A 21,015-nucleotide genomic window follows, 5' to 3' on the forward strand; every position below is an offset into this window, starting at 1 on the left:
AGTTTCACAAAGTAGAGGAGATATTTGATCTAAACAAAGAATTAGGAATCATAGCTAGTCTGGTGAAAAAGAAAAGGAACAAAAGTTCAGGAAAAGGAAAGAGCATGAGGCATAAAATGATGTGAAATGTTCTGGGGACAGTGAGAAGCCCTATGGGCTCACAGGGCCAGGAATGAGGTGACAATAGGGTCACCGTCTAGATCTGCACTGTCCCGTGGAAACATGCAGCAAGCCAAGCCACACCCCATATGTAATTTAAAATTTTCTAGTAGTCACATTAACAAATTTTTAAAAAACAGGTGAATTATAATTAATAATATATTTTACTAACCCAATATGTCTAAAATACTATTTCAGTATGTAATCAATATTTTAAAGAGTATTAATGATTATATTTTTCACTATTTTTTAATACTAAGTCTTTGAAATCCAATGTGTATCTTACCCTTATAGCACATCTCAGTTTGTACTTGCCATATTTCAAGTGCTCAATAGCCATGTATGGCTGCTGTAATGAACAGTGCAGGCTTAGAGTGATTAGAGGCTAGAGTCCTGGATCAGAACCATGGACAGTACCTACATTTAAGTGGGGTGGGAGTGGGAGAACACAAAGACATCTTTCAGGCAGTCAGAGAAAAAGAAAATTTCAAAAGGAACTCATCATTTCCAAACACAAACTCATAATCTTTCACTCCTGGTCCTGGTCATCTTCCAGTGTTCTCTATCTCAGAAAAGGGCACCACAATTCCTCCTGTGTGAAACCAGAACCTAGGGATCATTCTTGACACCTCCCTCCCTCTCCCACCATATGCACTGCATTGCCAGCACTTATCAACATGCCTCCTAAATACCTCTCAAATCCATCTACCTCTCTGGTCCTCTATCATGCTTCTAAATTAATATCATCTCTTATTCAGACTACAACAAAGTCCTTAGTATTCCACCTACATCCCCTCTAGCACACTCCAATTTATTTCCTCCGTTGCTGTTAAAGTAATCTTTAAATTTTAATTTTAATGTGAATAAAAGCCCTTTCCCTCTGCTGGCAGGGTAAAGACAGAGCTCCTTACAAAGCCCTGCATGGTATGGTCCTGCAACCTCTCCAGTCACATCTGTCATCAGTCACCTATTCCCTTAGCACCCTGGCAGCACTGACATTTGTTCTGTTGTACTTGCCTTACATCTTCCTGCCATGAGATCTTTGCACATACCATTCTCTCTGTTTGAGAGCTCTGACCTCCCTCTTTCCTAGTAATTCTTACTCAACCTTCAGATCTTATTTTAAGCAATATGGCTTCAAGAAGGGTTTCTCCGATCAGATAAAATCCCTATTGTATGTACTAGAGTATAATAGCACTACTTTCTTTTTTCTGAGCATTCATTACAGTTGCAACTTTGTATTTCTTGGTGTATTAATGTGTCTCCCCCATAGACTTTGGGGAGGTTGCATGCGATTTTGCTCCACTTTGCATTCTCGATGCTTAGCTTATTACTATAATTCACTCAACCATCTATGCATCAAACATCTACTGAGCATCAGTTAGGGAGCAGGGGCTGTGCTAGCTGTGGGAGGTGAACAAAACAGGAAACCAGGGTCTAGGCTGGGGGGAGTTGCATGTCTGGAAATGCTCCTCTGGAGTTCCCTCTGGTTTACTTAAATTCTCAACCAGGAGCAACTATACATAAATTACATGAGAATATCAAGCATGTCTTACACAGTTTCTTCTAAAGACTCACCCAGACAAAACAAGCCATTTCTTTTCTGCTGAAAGAGTAATGAAATCACAATAAATGTCCTATGGCTACCCTGTAAGGAAAGTTCAGCTAAAGAAAACCCAACACTCCCACTTCCTGCACTGGCTCTAGCCAAAAGCAAATCCTCTTTTACCTAAGACAATAAATAATGAGTCTACCCAAGACTCTGAATTAAAGATAGAACTTTACCATTTCTTGATAATACAATTATGAACAATTAAATCACACCTGGTTTCTTCTTAACACTGGAAAGATGTTTTAGCAACTTCTTTTTATTATTCCCCATATATATATATATATATATATATATATATATATATATATATATATATTTTTTTTTTTTTTTTTTTTTTTTTTGTCTTTTTCGTGACCGGCACTCAGCCAGCGAGTGCACCGGCCATTCCTATATAGGATCCGAACCCGTGGCAGGAGCGTCGCCGCGCTCCAGGCGCCGCACTCTCCTGAGTGCGCCACAGGCTCGGCCCTTCCCCATATATTTTTATAGCACCAACTTTAATATTTTAAGTTTTGTGGCAAATATTCTCATGTATTCCGAATGGGAGAAAATGATGGATGAGCATTTCGTAGGTGCAGAATGGGTCAAGTGTAACCAGAATACCTTCTTAGCTGAAACTCAGTGACGTGTTGACTGTATACAGAGGCTTGGAAGAAAAGTCAAGAAAGACCCTTTTTCGGATGAAAGGAAGGGGGAAGGTGCTGGAAGCTAACATTTATTAAGCACTTATTAAATCAAACTCCATTTTTAGCACCTAATTTCTCTTGTTTCAGAGGAAGTATTTTGTAATAAAAAACTTGTTTTTAGAAAACATATCAGGATAGGCTTGGTCTACTTTACTATAGACTTGTCAAAATACTAAACTGCTTAATAAAAACTGCCAACACACATAGCACTTATTATGTAAAAGGTGCTTCTCTAAGTGTTTTATATATTAACTTAATGCAATCCTGACAACTCTAGGAGATAGATACCATTATTAACCCACCACATGGATAAGAAAACTGAGTCAGAGGGAGGTAAAGTAACTTGCCCAAATCACACATCTAATAAAATATCAGGCTGGGTTTCAACCACAGTAGTCTGGTTTAGAACCAGTGCTGTCAACCACTATGCTATACCGACTCTTGAGACTTTTCAATTCTTTTTTTAAGGTATTCCAGGAATCATTTGATTGTAGACTAAATTCATACCTTTGTTTTAAGATTGAAACACAAAAGTCAGATAGTTACATTCTACTCATAATTGAAGATCCATCATATGAAGACAGAGTCTCTAAAATAAAATATAAGCCAAGAGGATATATAATTTATGCAAGTTGACTCACAAGCCAGTTCAGGTACGTGATGGTCTACCAGGATCAGCGCTGTCACGGAATTAGTGGTAAAGGTAATTCAAATTATAATTGGCAATACTGTGATCATACAATGTAACTCTGCATATAAACTAATAATTAAAAAACTACACAGAGTCTGGAAGCACCATTATTTCAAATCTCTAAGTAAAATCTTTATTGAATACCATCTACTTGGGTAAGAGAGAAGACCACAGTCCACGCACAACCTACTTATGCTTACCAAATAAGAAAATATGAAGAATTGGTGAAGAACATAATGAAAATTTTAGCATTATATCAGATTTTAGTAACTCTTAACTCACTTTCTAGATTTCTATTAGTTTAAACCACATGAAATTGACAGTATTTGACCATGTCTGACCTACAAAAAATGACAATTCATATGATTCAAGCTAACAGGAAAGTCACACTTTAACATATATAACAAAATCTAGGGAGTTATGTGTCATTTTCCCTAAAAGGAAGGCCCAGTCAGCAGCCCATCAGGAGAGCTTTTGAGAATCATGCCTCTGGCGGACACTGTTTAGGCTCCTCCACTACAAAATGAGTTGCTGGAAAATATTCAGGGTGGACACTCTCCATTAATTTGAGAACAAGGACATTGGCTTATGAGAGGAGATGGGTCCATAAGATAGTGTGATGTGTTTCTTAAAAACTTACTCTTGGAGGCTGGCAGGAGGGGGAAATGGAGAGTTATTGTTTAATGAGTACAGAGTTTATGTTGGGATGATGAAAAAGTTTTGTGAATAGATAGTGGCGATGGTTACACAGTATTGTAAATGTATTTTTACATTACCACTGAATTGTACTCTTGCAAATTGTTCAGATAATAAATATTATGTATATTTTACCACAATTTTAGAAAAGCCTCATCTTTGGAATAAACTTAATTCTCCCTGTTGCAAAGTCGCTATTGCAACTTACTTAAGGATGCTGGTGTAATTTTTTTTAAAAATTCTGATGTCCCTCTGAAGACATTGCAGTGGCTTATTCTGTTTTCCATTAGTGCCCAGTTTTACTAGGCATGTGGGTTAGACTCAGCAACTTTGTGGGAATTGTTGACAGCATTTTAGGTTCTTTGGTCTGTTAGAGCTTTTACCTTGGCGGTTTCTACACACACACACACACACACACACACACACACACACACACACACACACAGTGTATTCCATCTGCTGAGAGCCACATATATCGGAGATTTGAGAGTGAAAGTCATCTACCTTGAAGCCATTGGCTGACATCCCACATGTTCTGGCAGCCACTTCAAGTTGTCACTATCAGTTTTCTCATGTCACATGACTTAATAAGCTCATTTAGAGTCCTAGTGGGCAGATGTGCATGTAGGTCAAAGCCCTTTCCACACCAAGAATCGCTAAATTACTAATGATTCTTTCCTTTTAATTAGGCCCAGAACAGAAATAGCATTTAGATTTTGACATCTCTGAAAGAAAAACATTCACGTAGTTTTTCAACTTGGCTATGATTCTTCATTTAACAGATATTTATGACTAAAATTGTAAAGGGATTCTCCCTACAGACTGAGCAGTCACAACCTTGTTCAAAGTTATTAGCCTGCCTGGAGAACAAGAAAACACATTACTGTTTTTTGACAACGAGAAAAGCTGATGTGCTTAAGTACTCTGTACTTTCAAAAGTATTTAAAATATATTACATGAAGCTGAAAATACAGTCATTCTGCTAAGAGGGTTGTGAACTTAAAATTTTTTTTTTGGTTTGATTAATTATTCTTCCAGGAATTGTAGATGTCTACATATGTTTCACCTGATTTACTTCACATCAAGTTATAAGGAATTATATACTGTTATAAATCATTATTTGTTTAGTGGTTGAAAGCAACATCATGATGTTAGGAGACTGTTAGGTTTTTGAATTGTATGAGAGCTGAAATAAATCTACACAAGACATTTGTTCACGGAGAAAGTTTAAAATTCATTATAATTGGTCATATTTGTGATGTTGAACTACTTCCAAAGCACAACTGGAAATATTAGTTATGTTTAGAAAATTGACCTACTAAAGCTACTAAGCTAACTTTGAGCCAAACCAAGTATTTAAACAATGAACAAAATGAGAATGTATTTTTACAACGACTAGATCTTCATTAGTGATTTTTCTGTTCTAGTGAAAACATTGACTTTATAGAAAACATGAGGTTCTAATTCTTATACATAAAACTGCAACAAAAAAATTTAAGGTCCCAAGTCTTCATGCCACTTTTCAAAGAAAATGAAAGTATAAATAACACATTAGATTATTTAATGCACAAGAAGCTTTTGTTGGTTATGTCAACACTGTCCTGTTTCTCTTTATTACCCAAATACGTTGGAAGAATGGTCAATATTCCTGACTGCCACATTCTTCTCTCTGCTTCCCCCCGCAACTCATTGCCCTCTCCCCACCTTTTCTATTGAAATTGCTCTTTCAAAAGTTTCAAGTGACCTAATATTGCCAAATTAAGTGACCACTGAGGGAACTGCCTATTTGACCTGTCTGCATGATACTGTTGACTCCATTAAAAACCTTTCATTCATTCACTCATTTATTCATTCATTCATGTGTTCAAGAAATACTTATTGCTTATCTTAAATGTATGTGCATAAGTGTGCATATCATAATTTTTTAATCTCTCAGATGTGATGGTGGTGTTCCTGACCCATTGTCACTAAACCTTCTACTTGAGACTTTTTTTAAAGTGACAGGCCTGTACACATTTGTCCAATTCTTCTGCCAATGGTCCCTATCTGAAAGAAGGCTAGCAGCGTTTAAAGGTATAACACATGGATGCTAAAAAAATGGACACTTGATGAGCACAATTCCAGCTACCAGAAGTATCTGCATGTGCACTCCCAGCACCGTATGTCAAAGGCTGATAACTAGCCCTTTTGCTAAAACTGACTTTCTTTAAGATTCTTTCATAAAGAATCTTAAAGAAAACAGGATGTAGTATAGGGATATTTACCAGGCTTCATTCATTTCATGGTCTATACATTTAGCTATTATTTACTTAATCTCCTCATTAGTATATCTTCTACTTGAAAAATATCTCTCATTGTTGGGAACCTCAAAAATGGGCTGGAAGTTTGACAGAGTAGGATTAGGAGTAAGTTATCCAAAAATTGTGAGATGGTGCAGACCTTGGAGTGAGCTAAATGTTTAATTTACCCCCACTTACTCCTCTTGAAATATAGTTCCAGTTTATTCATTAATACTAGATCTTTTGTCCACTTTGGCTGGATGTTTGATTCACTGGAGATTATTTACCCTGACCATATCCATTTATTAAACTGGACCAGACTGGTGCTATTTCTCCACAGTCTTCTTGACATCTCAGAAGCTAAACTGAACATAAAGTAAAACCAAGTCTCATATGTAAAAGGTCTTTGAGTTACTTACACTTGAGTGTAGAGCAAGAAGAAAACACTTAAGGAAAAAACTCTGCAGAAAATATTATGAACATGCTAGAGTAGAGCAATAGAAGGGATCAGGAGAAGGAAGGCAATTCATCTATTAAAATAGATTAATATGTAAAATACAGTCAGCCTGCATAGCTGCAGGTTTTGCATTAGCAGATTAAACCAACTGCAGATGGAAAATTTTAAAAATAAAATAAAATAAAAATACAATAATGAAAAACAATACACAGTTTTTAAATACAGTATAACTATTTACATAGCATTTATATTGTATTAGATATTATAAGTAATCTAGAGATGATTAAACTAGAGCAGAGGATGTGCATAGCTTATATGCAAATATTACACCATTTTTTATTGGGACTTGAGCATCTGTGGATTTTGGTATCCACGGGGGTCGTGGAAACAATCTCCAGGGATACCAAGGGACAACTATAATCAAGTATTTTTTTGTTTGAGGATTAACATGTGGTAATGTACCTTAGGAAAAGACATCAGGGATATCTCCTAGTGCTCTTTTGGCCCTAGCACTGGAGCTGTAATGATAGCATGCTTCAAAGTGTCACAAGCTGCTTCCTGCACATACCACAGTGCAGTCTCTCCTACCAGGAGTACAAAGAGAGCCTTGGAAAGAGCACATTTGTATGAGATTTGAGAAGGAAATACCTTTCAGAAATAACCTCAGAAATACATCAAGAAATGGCAAAAATTACCCAATATGGGCTTGATACACCCAGTGTTCCACTGTGTTTATTTGTTCGAAATTAATTTTGGTAACTTGCTCTCTGCCAATCTCGAGCCATTCTTTCTGGTTATCAGAGGGCCCATTGATGGCCAGATGTGAGCGCAAGCGAAGCCACCACACAGCCCCAAGGAAGTCAGTGGCGTTGGGCTCTTAGGGGCCCAGTCCTTCATCAGAGCACAGCGCTCTCTCCTGAGTTTGGTGCCAGGGATAAGGTTTCTCAGGCACTTGCATGATTATAATTCTAATTAATTTCAGAGACTGATGGAATGTTCTTCTTATGAATGCCACTACATGACCTTCATGTGTGGGAGAGGCTGAGGTGGCCTCTGAGCCAAGACTTCATTCTGAGAAACATCTCTGTTTTGTTGCTAAGGCAACAAGGGCATTCAGGGCAGAATAGGAGCTACTACATGTGGAAAGTATTAATGATAGAAATGGTTTGTGAAACTGAGCCAGAAGCACATTTTTCCTTGATTTAACACATGCTATTTTTTTTCCTTTTGTTATTTGGCCACCTTTTCTGAAAACCTCTTTGATAAAAAAAAATCCAACGCCTAGAGCAATAGAAAGTGATTATAGTTCATGAGATAGACCGTTCATAAACTCAAAAATATAGGCAGGCCCCATCTAGAAACTCTCATGGAAACTTTGCAAATGTTACAAGTCTAAAGGCTTCTGTTTTTAAGGTCTTGTAAGATATATAATATTTGAAAGTGCTCAATTAGCACTACTGGTTTTGTTGGTTTTTTTTTTCCCAAGTGAGTCTCTTGTTTCTTTTCCTGCACTTTTAGATGAACATTATAACCAAATAGAAATTCACCTTTCAACAGACTGTTTTTGTTGTTACCAGCCAGAGTACACTAGAAGGGGAGATAGGCACAATTTCCATACTGTCCAAAAGAAATGCCTTTATCTCAGGCCAAATATCCAGTAAATTCAGTGATTTTATTAAGGGGATAAATATAATATGGACGTTAAGATCAGACTTCTGGGTTTGAATCCTGAATCTGTCCTTTACTAACTCTATAGACTCAGATCCATTGCTCAAACTCTTTGTGCCTTAGCCTAATCTATACAGTAGGGAGAAGAAGAGATCATGCCTCAAAAGGTGGTATTAGTGTTCGATGAGTATTTAGAACTGTACTGTACATAGCAAATGTACAATAAATAAATGTTAGCTATTTTTGTAGAAATAGTTTAGTTTCAAAATAAATAGTCCTTCTTGTGCCCGTTAGAAAATACAGAAGTAGTGGATTTTAGAGATTTTTTTTGCACAAATAGCAGTTTCTTTAAAATTTTTCTCATAAAATGATAATAGGTGAAAATAAATAAGTCGTTATACAGTATAACACTATTTCCAGACTGATAACAAAATAGTTTATTATGTTTTCAAAATTTAGAAATATATTTGGGGGGGGGCAAGATGAAATCACTCCCTGAAGAGAACAGACCTAAGGTTACCAGAGGTGGGAAAAGGAGTTAGTGAGAAATCGGTAAAGGGCCATGAGAAATAATTACATTGGATAATGTTGAATATACTAATCATCCTGATTTGAGCACCACATATTGCACCCAGATATTGATACTCAACAAGGTACAATATGTACAATCAATTATGTTTCAATAAAAAATGAATCACTCCCCAAAACCTGACTTTTAAGACAATACACTAATAAATGCATAAAATTTTTTAAAAAATAGTTAATGATCAATGTGACATGGATCTTTAACAAACCCAAAAAGTATTAGAAATTATATGGAAATTATTAACCTTAAACCAAAGTGTAATTGACACGGAGAAAGGGAAGCTCACTCCCACCTCATAGCATCACAAAACTCCCAATATTCTCTAGAAATTGACATCTTTTCGATTGGCAATGAGTTTTGTGTGTTCATTTGGCAGTGAGCTTTGTAATTAAAACCTAGGTGGCAATTTTATGTCATGTTTATTTTACTACAATTAATTTTTTTTTAATTCAAAAAGATTTAAAGACAGGCCCTTGGGAAATTGATGAAGTTCTCAAATACTTTTGGAAAAATGAATCCTTTCACGATTATGCTATGAAAATCAAACACGAAGTGCTATTATGTCAGAAAAATTATAACCACCCCCCCAAAAAAACACTTGACATTTATTAAGATTTAATGGATTGTTGGAATTAAAAGCTAAATTTTGTTGAAATAAATTTTTTTTTAAATACCTAAACGGTAAGTCTATTAGACATAAAGAGAAGTGACACATGATGGCACCTTTTTATGGACTTGTCCCCCCAGCACCACCACTGCACAGCCGCCATAGCCCAAGCTGCGTGTGCTGCTCCCAGCCCAGCACCTCCTCAAAGCCCTCCGAGGCTGATGGAAACTGTTGACTTCCAGGCTTCATTTCTCATTTCCAAAATGAAAATGTTGGGCCAGTATGATCTCTAACATCCCTTGTGGCTCAGACATTCTATAATTCTGTCACTGTTGCAAACCCTAGGCCTGATCCCTGATTTTAAGCCTCTTTTTCACAAACATGAAAATTATCATCTTAGATAACCATAGAAATGTGTGTGGACTGTCAAAACATATTTTTTTCGTGCTGCAGGATTTTACCTACAGCCAAAGCAGTTTTATGAGAACTTCTACTCAGTATTCAATAGGGCCATTTCAGAGAGAATTGATCATAGGCAAGGACCAAAAAAAGACAGTTTCCTCAGTGAAATTTAAGCACTCCCCCACCCCCCACCCCCCGCTGAGAAGCCCATTCTACTTTAGTTTGCCAGTTAAAAGTGGCCTGGGAAATCAGATGCTCTCATTATCTCATTAAAAGTCCTACACTTGTCACTCCATTTCCTCTCTCTGGAAAATGAACCCTCAAGAGGCCCAACTGCTCTCTACAACTTAAATTTAATATCACCCTTAAAAATTTTTTTTAATGTAACCCTTAAACTTAATATCATCCTTAAAAGATTGGCTTTATCTAGGGTCATTTGGGGATGGCATCTTCTGCTATTACTGCCACAAATTCCACCCACCTCCTGTCACCATTCAAAGGATATTTACTACATCTGAGAAATTTACTAAGCATTAAGAAGAGTTAAAAAAAGGAACTAAAAAGCTTGCTTTTAGAAAATTAATGGCCACTGTCATTGTTATAATGGCCCTGCCTTATAACCAGGTCTTTTAAAGACCCCTCTTATCAGCATCTTTTGGTTCTATTTGGTTCCTATTCAGCCCCTCACTATCTGTCTTGCCTGGTTATCTGTGGAATGATATAACAGGCATGGAACTGATGGTTACCCTGTAATTTTAAAAAAGCTGGATTTCTGCTGGTATAACAGTTATAAATTCCCTTCTCTTCTAAACTGTATACTGAGTTGGCATCACACGTGGGAAATTCAGTGATTTGAATTTTGTTACTTGTTACTGCTTTTCAGTTTCTAGTGAGCCATAAAATAACTAAAGGTCAGGAGTAAAAAGGAAACACAGAAAATGTTGTAGATAATAACTTACATTTAATAATGCCCTATTGAATAATATAATAATAAATGATAAAGCTATGCCACTGATTTCCTGCATGTACTTGAACTTGATTCCATGTCTAGACCTGCGATTATTGCTTATTTCCAAAGGTACTTCTTCAGAGTCTATTGACATTTACAAAAGCATTGAAATTTAACAAATTTAACAATGAGTCTATTAACAAAAACATGCATTACTATAGCGCATTAGGGGGTCTTTCACCTGCCTGTCTTTAACCAAAGGGTAAGATTACCTTATTGCCTTGAAATCCCTTCGGGCCTGGATTGCCGGGAGGTCCACCAATGCCCTGCTCCAAGATGAAAACCAAGAATTAGTTCTGTGTTCAAAAGGCCATACAGGTATGAATTATTCTTTAGGGTCCCTAGAGATCCTGGAGTTAGAAGTCAGACTATATAACCTAGAGCTAAATTGGGATTACATTCAACTGAGGAATGGGATGAAATAAAATTCCTTAAATCAAATAAGCAGCTTCTAAAATAGCACTTAAGAAGAGAGCAAAGACTGTATGAACAAGATGTTTGTTTTTTAAACCTGTGTTTCTAACCTTATTCCTGTTCTAGACCCCCTTTTTGAAAGATTTTACCTATTAAACATCTTTTTTTTTTTTTTAATATCTAAGGCATACACAAGTATAATTGAAAGAGATTCCAGTGAATGACCCTGTGATAACCAGAGTTCCTGCCCTGCCCTGACAATTCCATGCCAAAGCAATGGAGTTGATGGTTAACTAAATGTTGTCTAGGATATTTGGGGTAAAAATGTAATTTTCAGTTGGCTTTTTGAAATACCAAAATTAACTCCACACCCATCCCCATTATAACTTTACAAGAAACAAGTCCCTAGACCAGAAAAAATTAATTCAAATTATTTTCTGAAATCCATGGGATATGTCCAACTTAAATAAATGCCTTAAAGAATTATTCCATATTATAGAGCATTAACTACTTGTAGTGATGAAACAATACAAATCCCGTAATTTAGATAAAATGCATAGTTCTTCCAACTATGTTTAGTAGCAATGCAAAATCAGTTAACAACCTGCTCTTAACTACTTCCACTTTCTCTATCTTCCCAGACTCTATCTACTTCTTTAACTTCATCCCATCAACTACTCACTAAGTAGACTGGCCTGCTTGTACATATATTTAAGGAACCCGAGTTGGTTTATCAAAACGTTGGGGAAATGGTTTCTAAATCTTGTTGTACATTGGAATCATCTGGGTGACGGATTTTGACGTGACCGGAGCCGTTGTGCACACAATAAGCACAAAATAGCCACCAGCCTTATCTTCCACTCCAGCACCAAACCCCTCCCCACTTCCCTTTATGAGAAGCTTCCTGACTTAAACAGAAACCCTTTTGCTTCTGCAAGGGTGCAATTCTCCACCCTGGTTGCATAGTTTCCACATTAACATAATGCCCCTCCCTGATGGCATCAGCCAGCCCTTGGCGCACTGTATAAACTCTCCCACCCCCACACCTGGTGCTGTCCTCCCTTTGACTTTGGGCGCAGCCTGGCAGATTCTTTTCCTTTAATAAAGCTTGATCTCTACCCAGAGTCTCGGCTCACTTTCTTTCACGGGGTATCCTTAAAAATACTGATGCCTCACTCCAATCCCCAGATATTCTAATTTAATTGGTAGACGGTGCAAGTGGACAAACGGATTTTTAGAAGGCAGCTATGCTCACCACTATACCACCAACGCCTACTGACAAAGGGATTTTTAAAAGCTCCCCAGGTGATTCTAATCCAGACTTAGATTTGATTTTAGCCTCTTTACCTGAAGTCCTCTGGGTCCCTTTTGTCCATATGGCCCTGGGGATCCCTGTGGAATAAAATTAATAAGTTGCTCTAAATATTCATCTTCAAAATTCAATGGTTTTAGGTAGAGGGGAGGGAAAGTATTTTGGGTAATTGTCAGTCTTCCCTGGTTATCCAAACATCAAAGCCAACAAATTGAAATGATCCTAATTAACAAGCCAACTAGAGGTCAAACTTTCCTTTAGTAAACAAACTCCCTGTGGAGTTTCAAGATGGCGGCGGCTGCGGCGGCTGGCGCGGAGTAGCTGAGGTGGAAAAGGTGGCCACTGGGCCTAAGGCAGCCGGGAAGCTTGTGGACCTTCCTCTGGCCATCTCTTAAGGGAGGACTGCTGCTGCTGACCGGTCGTGGGGGCTCAACGCCACTTTGCCCCCGGCAGGAGAGGCTGCCTCATTTACCGGCAACAGCTTTGAAGTGTGGAGCAGGAAAAGAACTGATTCTTAGCTGCAAAAGCGAGTCTTGAAACAGGGAACACGGCGCCAGGGCTGCTGTGGATGCAGCCAGGATCCCGGAGGCTGGGGCCGCGCTGAAGGCGGCCAGCTGCCCTATTCAGGATTCGAGGTTTCAGGCCGGCATTAAAGAAGATTCCTGGGAGCGCCCGAGCGGCGCCGCGACTGAACAGCCCGAGGCGGCAGCGCCGAGAACACGGAAGGCAACAAACCAGAGACAGAGCGAGCGCCCGACCTGGCACAGCACTGTGAGTGATCCCTGGCACAGCTCTGTTCGGGGGGTGGTTGCCCACCTGGCTCCCGCCTGCACCACCAGGCCACTCACTGCCCCAGTGCTGCCTCCATTTTCCCAGGTGCGGGCAGCTCCGCCCTGTTCGGCCATCACTGAGCCCATTTGCTTGGCCTGGCGCGGGGCTTTCCGGACCCTGCCGGCCGGCCTCCTCTCCCACTCCCTCCGCGGTTCTCTGGCGGGGCTGGGGGTGTGGGGCGTCCCGACCAGTGTTGGGAGGGCTAGGAAATACGGGCGGGCCGTCTGTCACTCCACCACACCCTGGACTCCGGCCCGGTAAACTTCCTGTTACTGGGAGGCAGATACCATCTCTGCGACCACCAGTTTGGAAAAAAGCCTAACGAATTTCTGGTTGGGAATAGTGTGGCAGGAGAGTTCCCAGGTCCGCTAGAACCTGCCGGAGAGCAGGCTGCAGGCGGGCACTAGACTCGGTTTATACCGGGGGGATACAAAGGTGAACAAGACCCGAGAAAGATCTACACAGTGCTAGAAAGGCACCCAGAGAGACCGGTCGTCTGTGCCTAGCAGAAACCTGGTAGACTTCCTGGGCGAGGCGGTGCTGAGCAGGGTCTTGAAGGCCCAGCTGATAGACGAGGGGTGCAGAAGACACACCCCAGCCCAGCACAGTGTGCACAGAGGGGGGAGACGTGCGGCCAGGGAGGCGGAGACTCGACAGAAACCACACACCCAGTGGGGTCGCCACTGCACGATCTAACAGCCTGGGCCAGAGCACACGGAACGGGGAGAAGTCCTGTACAGAAAGTGAAAGCTCAACAGAGATCACACACCCTGTGGTGCGTGATCCACCAGCCCAGCAGAGTACAAGCTGACCAGAAAGGTGGCTCCCCGGAGAAGCCCAAGACCCGAGGCAACCACACACACAAGACACTAGAGGCCAACTGAGCTGTCACGGCGGGAGCCATACCAAATTGGCAACCACAGCAACATCCTAGTTAGTCATTAGTCTCAAACCGGTGGACTGTGAAACCCCCTGCCACAATGAATAAACACCAAAAAAAAGACACCAGAAATACAAAAAATCAAGAAAGTACTCCACCAAAAGTTAATAAATCTCATACTCTAGATCCTATAGAACAAGAAGCCCTTGAAATAACTGACAAGGAATTTCGAGTGATAATTCTAAGGAAACTGAATGAGATACAAGAAAACTCAGCTAGACATCATGATGAAATGAGGAAAAGTATACAGGATCTGAAAGAGGAAATATACAAGGAAATCAATGTCCTGAAAAAAAATGTAGCAGAACTTGCTGAACTGAAGAAGTTATTCAGCGAAATAAAAAACACAACGGAGAGTTTAACCAGCAGGCTTGTCGAAGTTGAAGAGAGAACCTCTGAACTTGAAGATGGGCTGTTTGAAATAACACAAGCAGACAAAAAGAAAGAAAAAAGAATCAAGGACATGGAAGAAAATCTGAGAGAGATATCAGACAACCTCAAGCGCTCAAATATCCGAGTCATGGGTATTCCAGAAGGGGAGGAAAATGGAGATTCCATTGAAAACATATTCAACAAAATAGTGGCAGAAAACTTCCCAGGTATAGGAAAAATCACAGATCTTCAGATCCAGGAAGCTCAACGATCTCCAAACGTATTCAACCCAAAAAGGCCTTCTCCAAGACATGTCATAGTCAAATTGGCAAAACTCAGAGACAAAGAGAGAATCTTAAAAGCTGCAAGAGAGAAGCGTCAAATCACCTATAAGGGAGCCCCAATCAGGTTAACATCAGACTTTTCATCACAAACCCTAAAAGCTAGAAAGGAATGGGATGATATTTTCAAAATACTAAAAGACAAAGATTGCCAGCCAAGAATACTCTACCCTGCAAGGCTATCCTTCCGAAATGAGGGGCAAATAGTATATTTCTCAGACAAACAAAAACTGCGGGAGTTCACTACCACAAGACCACCCTTACAAGAAATCCTCAAGGGAGTACTGGGTTTGGTTCCTGAAAAATAACTACCACTGCCATAAAAACCTAAGAAAAATCTAAACCCGCTAGTACAATAAAAATGGCATTCATGAAGAGAAAACAAGCTAACAAAAACACTATCTACAACCTAAGGAACCAACAAACAAAGAAACCAAACAGTAAATCAGAAAGCAAGGAACAAAAGACACCTAAGACAACCAAACAACCAATAAAATGCTAGGAATAAATCAACACCTTTCAATAACAACTCTTAATGTTAAAGGCTTAAATTCCCCAATTAAAAGACACAGACTGGCTGACTGGATCAAAAAGCAGGACCCAACTATATGCTGCCTACAAGAGACCCACCTCACCCATAAAGATTCACACAGACTAAGAGTGAAAGGATGGAAAAAGATTTACCATGCAAACAGAAAAGAAAAACGAGCTGGAGTGGCAATTCTTATATCTGACAAAATAGACTTTAAACTAAAAACCATAAAAAGAGACAATGAGGGACACTACTTAATGATAAAAGGACTGATCCATCAAGAAGACATAACAATCATAAATATGTACGCACCCAATGTTGGAGCAGCCAGATTTATAAAACAAACTCTATTAGACCTAAAGAAGGAAATAGACACTAATACCATAATAGCAGGGGACCTGAACACTCCACTGTCAATATTAGACAGATCATCTAGGCAAAGAATCAGTAGAGAAACACAAGATCTAAACAAGACTCTAGACCAATTGGAATTGGCAGATATCTGCAGAACATTCCACCCAACAACCTCAGAATATTCATTCTTCTCATCAGCACATGGATCATTCTCCAGGATAGATCACATATTAGGTCACAAATCAAGTCTCAATAAATTCAAAAAAATTGGAATTATCCCATGTATCTTCTCAGACCACAATGGATTAAAACTAGAAATTAATAACAAACAAAACTTTGGAAACTATACAAACACATGGAAATTAAACAGCATTCTACTTAATGACATATGGGTCCAAGAAGAAATCAAGCAGGAAATCAAAAAGTTTATTGAAACTAATGAAAACAATGATACATCATACCAAAACCTGTGGGATACTGCAAAAGCAGTATTGAGGGGAAAATTTATTGCATTAAATGCTCACTTCAGAAGAATGGAAAGATGGCAAGTGAACAACCTAACACTTCACCTTAAAGAACTAGAAAACCAAGAACAATCCAATCCTAAAGTTAGCAGACGGAAAGAAATCATTAAGATCAGAGCAGAACTGAATGAAATTGAAAACCAAAAAACAATTCAAAAGATCAACGAATCAAAAAGTTGGTTTTTTGAAAAGATAAATAAAATTGACAAACCATTAGCATGGCTAACAAAAAAAAGAAGAGAGAAGACTCAAATAACAAAAATTAGAAATGAAAAAGGCGATATTACAACTGATTCATCTGAAATACAAGGAATCATTCGAGACTACTATAAACAACTATACGCCAACAAATTTGAAAATCTGGAGGAAATGGATAAATTTCTGGACACACACAAGCTCCCAAAACTGAACCGTGAAGACGTAGAAAATTTGAACAGACCAATAACAATAAAGGAGATTGAAGCTGTTATCAGAAGGCTCCCAACAAAGAAAAGCCCAGGACCAGATGGATTCACAGCAGAATTTTACCAAACATTCAAAGAGGAATTGACACCGATTCTTTACAAACTATTCCAAAAGATTGAAACAGACGCAAATCTCCCAAACTCATTCTATGAAGCAAACATCATCCTGATACCAAAACCAGGTAAAGATATAACCAAAAAAGAAAACTACAGGCCGATATCCTTGATGAATATAGATGCAAAAATCCTCACTAAAATACTAGCAAACAGAATACAGCAACACATACGAAAAATTATTCATCACGATCAAGTGGGATTCATCCCAGGGATGCAAGGTTGGTTCAACATACGCAAATCAATAAATGTGATACACCATATTAATAAACTCAAACACAAGGACCATATGATCATCTCTATAGATGCTGAAAAAGCATTTGATAAAGTTCAGCACTCATTCATGACAAAGACCCTCTATAAGTTAGGTATAGAGGGAAAGTATCTCAACATAATTAAAGCCATATATGACAAACCCACTGCCAATATCATCCTGAATGGGGAAAAGCTGAAAGCTTTTCCTTTAAGAACAGGCACTAGACAAGGATGCCCACTCTCACCACTTCTATTCAACATAGTGTTGGAAGTACTAGCCAGAGCAATCAGAGAAGAGAAGGAAATAAAGGGCATCCAGATTGGAAAAGATGAAGTCAAACTGTCCCTGTTTGCAGATGACATGATCCTATATATCGGACAGCCTAAAACCTCTACAAAAAAACTGTTGGAATTGATAAATGATTTCAGCACAGTAGCAGGATACAAAATCAACACACAAAAATCAGTAGCATTTCTTTTCTCCAATAGTGAACATGCAGAAGGAGAAATCAAGAAAGCCTGCCCATTTACAATAGCCACCAAAAAAATAAAATACTTAGGAATTGAGTTAACCAAGGATGTGAAAAATCTCTATAATGAGAACTACAAACCACTGCTGAGAGAAATTAGAGAGGATACAAGAAGATGGAAAGATATCCCATGCTCTTGGATTGGAAGAATCAACATAGTGAAAATGTCCATACTACCCAAAGTGATATACAAATTCAATGCGATCCCCATCAAAATTCCAAAGACATTTTTCTCAGAAATGGAAAAAACTATTCAGACATTTATATGGAACAATAAAAGACCACGAATAGCCAAAGCAATGCTCAGCAAAAAAAATAAAGCTGGAGGCATAACACTACCTGACTTTAAGCTATACTACAAAGCTATAATAACCAAAACAGTATGGTACTGGCATAAAAACAGACACACTGACCAATGGAATAGAATAGAGAATCCAGAAATCAACCCACACACTTACTGCCATCTGATCTTTGACAAAGGCACCAAGCCTATTCACTGGGGAAGGGACTGCCTCTTCAGCAAGTGGTGCTGGGATAACTGGATATCGATATGCAGGAGAATGAAACTAGATCCATACCTCTCACCGTATACTAAAATCAACTCAAAATGGATTAAGGATTTAAATATACACCCTGAGACAATAAAACTTCTTAAAGAAAACATAGGAGAAACACTTCAGGAAATAGGACTGGGCACAGACTTCATGAATACGACCCCAAAAGCACGGGCAACCAAAGGAAAAATAAACAAATGGGATTATATCAAACTAAAAAGCTTCTGCACAGCAAAAGAAACAATTAAAAGAGTTAAAAGACAACCAACAGAGTGGGAGAAAATATTTGCAAAATATACATCTGACAAAGGATTAATATCCAGAATATATAAGGAACTTAAACAACTTTACAAGAAGAAAACAAGCAACCCAATTAAAAAATGGGCAAAAGAGCTAAGTAGGCATTTCTCTAAGGAAGATATCCAAATGGCCAACAGACATATGAAAAAATGCTCAACATCACTCAGCATCCGGGAAATGCAAATCAAAACCACATTGAGATACCATCTAACCCCAGTTAGGATGGCTAAAATCCAAAAGACTCTGAACGATAAATGCTGGCGAGGCTGCGGAGAAAAAGGAACTCTCATACATTGTTGGTGGGACTGCAAAATGGTGCAGCCTCTATGGAAAATGGTATGGAGGTTCCTTAAACAATTGCAAATAGATCTACCATACGACCCAGCCATCCCACTGTTGGGAATATACCCAGAGGAATGGAAATCATCAAGTCGAAGGTATACCTGTTCCCCAATGTTCATCGCAGCACTCTTTACAATAGCCAAGAGTTGGAACCAGCCCAAATGCCCATCATCAGATGAGTGGATACGGAAAATGTGGTACATCTACACAATGGAATACTACTCAGCTATAAAAACGAATGAAATACTGCCATTTGCAACAACATGGATGGACCTTGAGAGAATTATATTAAGTGAAACAAGTCAGGCACAGAAAGAGAAATACCACATGTTCTCACTTATTGGAGGGAGCTAAAAATTAATATATAAATTCACACACACACATACATACACACACACAAACCGGGGGGGGGGGAAGAAGATATAACAACCACAATTATTTGAAGTTGATACAACAAGCAAACAGAAAGGACATTGTCGGGGGGAGGGGGGGAGGGAGAAGGGAGGGAGGTTTTGGTGATGGGAAGCAATAATCAGCTACAATGTATATCGACAAAATAAAATTTAAAAAAAAAATAAAAATAAAAAAAATAAAAAAATTAAAAAAAAAAAAAAAAAAAAAAAAAAAAAAAGTAAACAAACTCCTTGAAAATACAATTTTAGGTCTAAGTCCTTGACCTATATATTGATATTATGATCATAGTAAAGGAATTACTTCATTAATTCTAAGATTCCTTAGAAGGCAGTAAATTTGGAATATTGTTTCTTCCAAGGCAATGTCAGTTAAATTAACAATTTAGTGAGTTTTCATAATAGCTAGATTACTCTTTTTTCCATCAAGACATGAAACTTGGCAAAAGGCTATTTATATTCAATACTCTTCTAATAGAAAATATTTTAATGTTTCATAACTAGGAAACCCTTTAACAATTATTTGTATGAAAGTATAATATACTTTCTCTTTTCCCTGACTTCCACTTTTTTTGGGGGGGGGGCTGCTTATCAAAGTATAAAAGAAAGTATTAACACTTTGTCAATTACAGAAAAAGGTAAAGAAAAAATTTTAAAAATCACACAGAGGCAAATGCATATGTTTAGGCATATTTTCATCCAGTTTTATTCCCAATAGATTTTTCTTCAAATAAGTTGATCAAAATATATATTCGATTTTGTGTCCTATTTGGCTTTACATTATATCAAAAATATTTTCCATGTCATTTAAAACTTTTAGTAAAAATAATAATATTCAAGAATAGAGACCTACCATAATTCATTTACTCATTTCCCTAGTTTTGATAGTAAAGTATTTCCGATGATTTCCATTTTAAATAATATTACAATGAAAATCATTGTGTATAAGTCTTTGTCCAACTTCTGACTCATTCCTAAAGATAGATTCCTAAGAGAGGATGATAAAGCAGAGACTATAAGCACATTTATGGCATTCCATTATCTTTCATGCCGTATGTGGAAAGAAAGAGAGAGAAACTTCCTCAACAAAGTTTGTTGTCCATTCCCACTACCTAAGTATGAGAAAGTGCATCTTCGTCTTATGGAACTCTCCACAGTGAGCATTATATATTCTTCATCGTTTGCTAATTTGATATGTGAAATAATATTTGACTGTCAATTTCACTTATCTGATTGCTAGTATGTTTGGACAATTTTCTCATTTATTCGCCATTTATATTTTCTACTACGTGTCTCTTCATGTTGTTCATACATTTTTCTTATAAACTTGTGTGAACTCTTCATATCAAGGACCCTATATTTCATTGACTCTAAGACACGCTTTTTTTTTCATATTTTTCCATCTCTGACATTGGGATGTCTTACAATCAATTGCATCTTACATCTGTAATTGGCAGTATTTTCTTCTTTCTTCCATTTAGGCACAGAAAATAATGGGGCATTTAATAATCCTTGGCCTCTTAGTCAATAAAATATATTAGTTCTTTGTCAACCATCTCTATTTCATATAGTTT

At 38.1% G+C, this 21,015-nt stretch overlaps 1 protein-coding gene across 1 annotated transcript in view; it reads right to left on the reverse strand.

Moving 5' to 3' along the window:
• Window positions 1-21,015, reverse strand: part of COL28A1 (collagen type XXVIII alpha 1 chain) — a 167,596-nt gene that overhangs the window by 124,252 nt on the left and 22,329 nt on the right. Inside the window, exons 9-10 of the mRNA XM_063100916.1 lie at window positions 12,614-12,658; window positions 11,065-11,118 (exon numbers count right to left, since the gene is read on the reverse strand). Of these exons, the coding sequence (XP_062956986.1) occupies window positions 11,065-11,118; window positions 12,614-12,658 (99 nt within the window). The remainder of the gene's footprint in view (window positions 1-11,064; window positions 11,119-12,613; window positions 12,659-21,015) is intronic.

Source organism: Cynocephalus volans, chromosome 6 (assembly GCF_027409185.1).
Source record: "Cynocephalus volans isolate mCynVol1 chromosome 6, mCynVol1.pri, whole genome shotgun sequence".
NCBI classification, from domain to species: domain Eukaryota; kingdom Metazoa; phylum Chordata; class Mammalia; order Dermoptera; family Cynocephalidae; genus Cynocephalus; species Cynocephalus volans.